Here is a 2,949-nt window from a genome sequence, read left to right on the forward strand (position 1 = left end):
ATAACTTTAAAGAAATTAAGATATATATAATTTAAAGAATTTATTATAACATTTCTTATGTTTTTTATAATTTATAATCTTTATCTCACAATTTACTAAAATATAAAAAATATTTTAAAAAAGATTAAATATTAACGTTTCTAAGAATAATAATTTTTAAAAAACTCTGAAAATCTCTCTTAAAAATTTATAAATTCAAAAAAGAATTTAAAGCTCAAAAAATTGTATAAATTTTAAAAACATTTAGAACTTTTAGAACTTATAAAATTTCTAGGTATTAAAAAAAGATTGTAAAAATGTTATAAATTCTAATTTTGTTATTAGAACACAAATCAACTTGATTAAAATTTTCGTGTAATTTACTTATACTATACCATAAATATTTATATACCTTCACTATATAAATAGTCTTCATTACTACTATTTTTATAGAAATCTAATTCAGATCAATTTATTACAAAAGGCAATAATTAATTATTTTTCAATAGATAATTAGCCAGTATTGACCAGAAGTTTCTATAACGATGTGTTTAAAATAAATGCTAATTATATTTACAGGCACCGCCGACAAATCTGGACAAATAAAAAAACCACAAAACGATTCATTACGAATTTATCCGAGTAAGTAAGTTAATTATGTTTTATTAATTTATGTTTGTTTTTAGTAAGAGAAGGGAAAATATGAAGATGAAAAAGAAATTTAGAAAAAGTGATTTCATCTAAAAAAATATGTTGACTACGAAAACATTTTCCATTCAAAACAGAGTCAGTTTAATCTGAAACATTTTTTAAATAAATAATATTTTCAAAAATGTGAAAAAGAATGAATAGAAAAATTAAAATAGATTATCTTATTTGTATATTCTGCATTATACGTTGTACAAAAGGAAGAATATACACGTTATCATATGAATAAAAGTTACGAGCAGTTCTGACCATCTTGACCTTTCTTATTTTAAATATCGATTCGTTATCACATGTTCAAAGAATTTGTTGGGGAGACGTTGTTTGTGCGTTCAGTTGGAAATAGTTCGTTTACAGCATCTGTCAGCGAATTGTCATGTCAACATTTCTTCCAATTAACGTCTACTTGTAAAGTTTATTTTTAAACTTAATAAATTTTTAATCATGTAATTTTTTTCAATTAATATACTATAATCAATAAATTATAATTATTCTAAATAAAAGTAAATGAGGCTGTTGTAAAAAGGAATAAATTTAAAAATATCTAAAGTGTTTCTTTAAAAAGTTGTTCATAAAAATTATTTCTAAAAGGACAATAAAGTTCAATAACAACTTTAATTTATTCATATGTTTATCTTCTTTTAGAAATAACTGCATAATAATCGTGAAATTAATATAAAAATTAATAAATTAATCTTAACTTTTATATTTACAAGTAATAAAAAGAAATTTTTAAATATTTTTTTTAATTTGAAAAATTTTAACTCATTTTTTGTTAATATTTAAGATTAACTTAAAAATTAAAGTGTACTTTCTTATGTGATTAATTAAATTTAAACGCACATGTATTGAAAAGAAATGAATCAATTTTCATGAAGTACGAAAATACTAATAATTTCGAAAAAGTCACGACCACGCACATTTACCGTATGACACTCCGTACATTGCGGTGGCTTCATCGGCATATAGTCAATCCCTGCACAATGCTGGTACGAATGAGAATGTGCAATGGGCCGGTGCACGCAATCATACTTCTTTTTATCGAGGGTTTTCTGTTGTGTGCTTTTCTTGCCATATATGATTACGCCCCGGAGGCGGATGCCAGTAACCGACTGAATAGCGTCCATCCTTATTTGAATGGACAATCAAAGTCTCTACCCATCACATATACATGTGAGTTCAATATATAATGATGCTGTCATTTTCTATCATTATTATTTTTCTTGTTTTCCTTATTATTTGTTTTATTTCGCCTACTGTCAATTCTTTTTGAAAGAACTAATCTCCTGCTTTTTTCTCTTTCATATATGTATGTCTCCGAGGAAGACTCAAATAAAACATGCAAAATATCATTGGAATCTGAAGCAATGTATAATCAGAAAAAATAAACGTAAAATTTTCGATTTCAATTGTCTATTTTGGTCTCAATTACTGGGTCATTGATGATCTTAATTATTCAATAAAAAAAGATTTTCAATATCTTCTGTTATTTTGTAAAACTGTGAGAAAGTGATAAAATAATAGTGTATCTTTCATTAAAGAAGAATATTAGGAATAAAATCAATAAATGTAAAATTAAGAAAAGTTACATGCTAAGCGAATTAAAAAATTAAAAAATTAAAATAATAAATGTAAATCTTAATGATACATGCAATAGCACATGAAATGAAATGTATAATACAATAATGAATGAAACGGAAATGGCTGTATAAACCAACAGCAAATTAATTACATTAAAATTGAATGTACGAATATGTAATTATAAATAACAGTTTGTATCTCTTTACTCAGTCTCTGTCTCTTTACTTTTATCTCATTAATCAGGCAAAATTCATTTTAAATTGTAAAAAATTTTATACAGACAAAAAATTATAATATATTTGCAGTAATGTATAACATTTATTGATAATAGATTCTGACATGTATTTTATATAATAACGCATATTTCTTTTTTAAAACGATCACGAGTTTTTTATCTGCTATTTATAAAATGTAATGTAATTCTCCTATTTTATTGAATTTTATATAGAATTTGCTAATTATTAGCTGAAAAAAAATTTTATTATCATATTTATTATTATATTAACAGATTATTTTTAATATTATTACATTATTTTCCATTATACTTAAGTAGATATATGAAAATAGATAGAATTATAAGAAAATAATAGAATTTTATTTTGAAAAGTTATGACTCTCTTATTATTATTTTTAACATGTTTATTTTTGCAAGTATACTTTCTCTCTCTCTCTCTCTCTCTCTCT

At 23.3% G+C, this 2,949-nt stretch overlaps 1 protein-coding gene across 3 annotated transcripts in view; it reads left to right on the top strand.

The window, feature by feature from the left end:
- Positions 1 to 2,949, top strand: part of LOC108686716 (ammonium transporter Rh type A) — a 15,843-nt gene that overhangs the window by 5,446 nt on the left and 7,448 nt on the right. For 2 of the 3 annotated variants that reach the window (XM_018192156.1, XM_018192155.1), the window contains one exon: positions 559 to 621. In XM_018192156.1, the coding sequence (XP_018047645.1) occupies positions 559 to 621 (63 nt within the window). Of the gene's footprint in view, positions 1 to 558; positions 622 to 1,556; positions 1,858 to 2,949 lie in introns of those variants that run through there. The other variant, XM_018192154.1, reaches the window with a different exon arrangement.

This window comes from Atta colombica, unplaced genomic scaffold (genome assembly GCF_001594045.1).
Source record: "Atta colombica isolate Treedump-2 unplaced genomic scaffold, Acol1.0 scaffold189, whole genome shotgun sequence".
NCBI classification, from domain to species: Eukaryota; Metazoa; Arthropoda; class Insecta; order Hymenoptera; family Formicidae; genus Atta; species Atta colombica.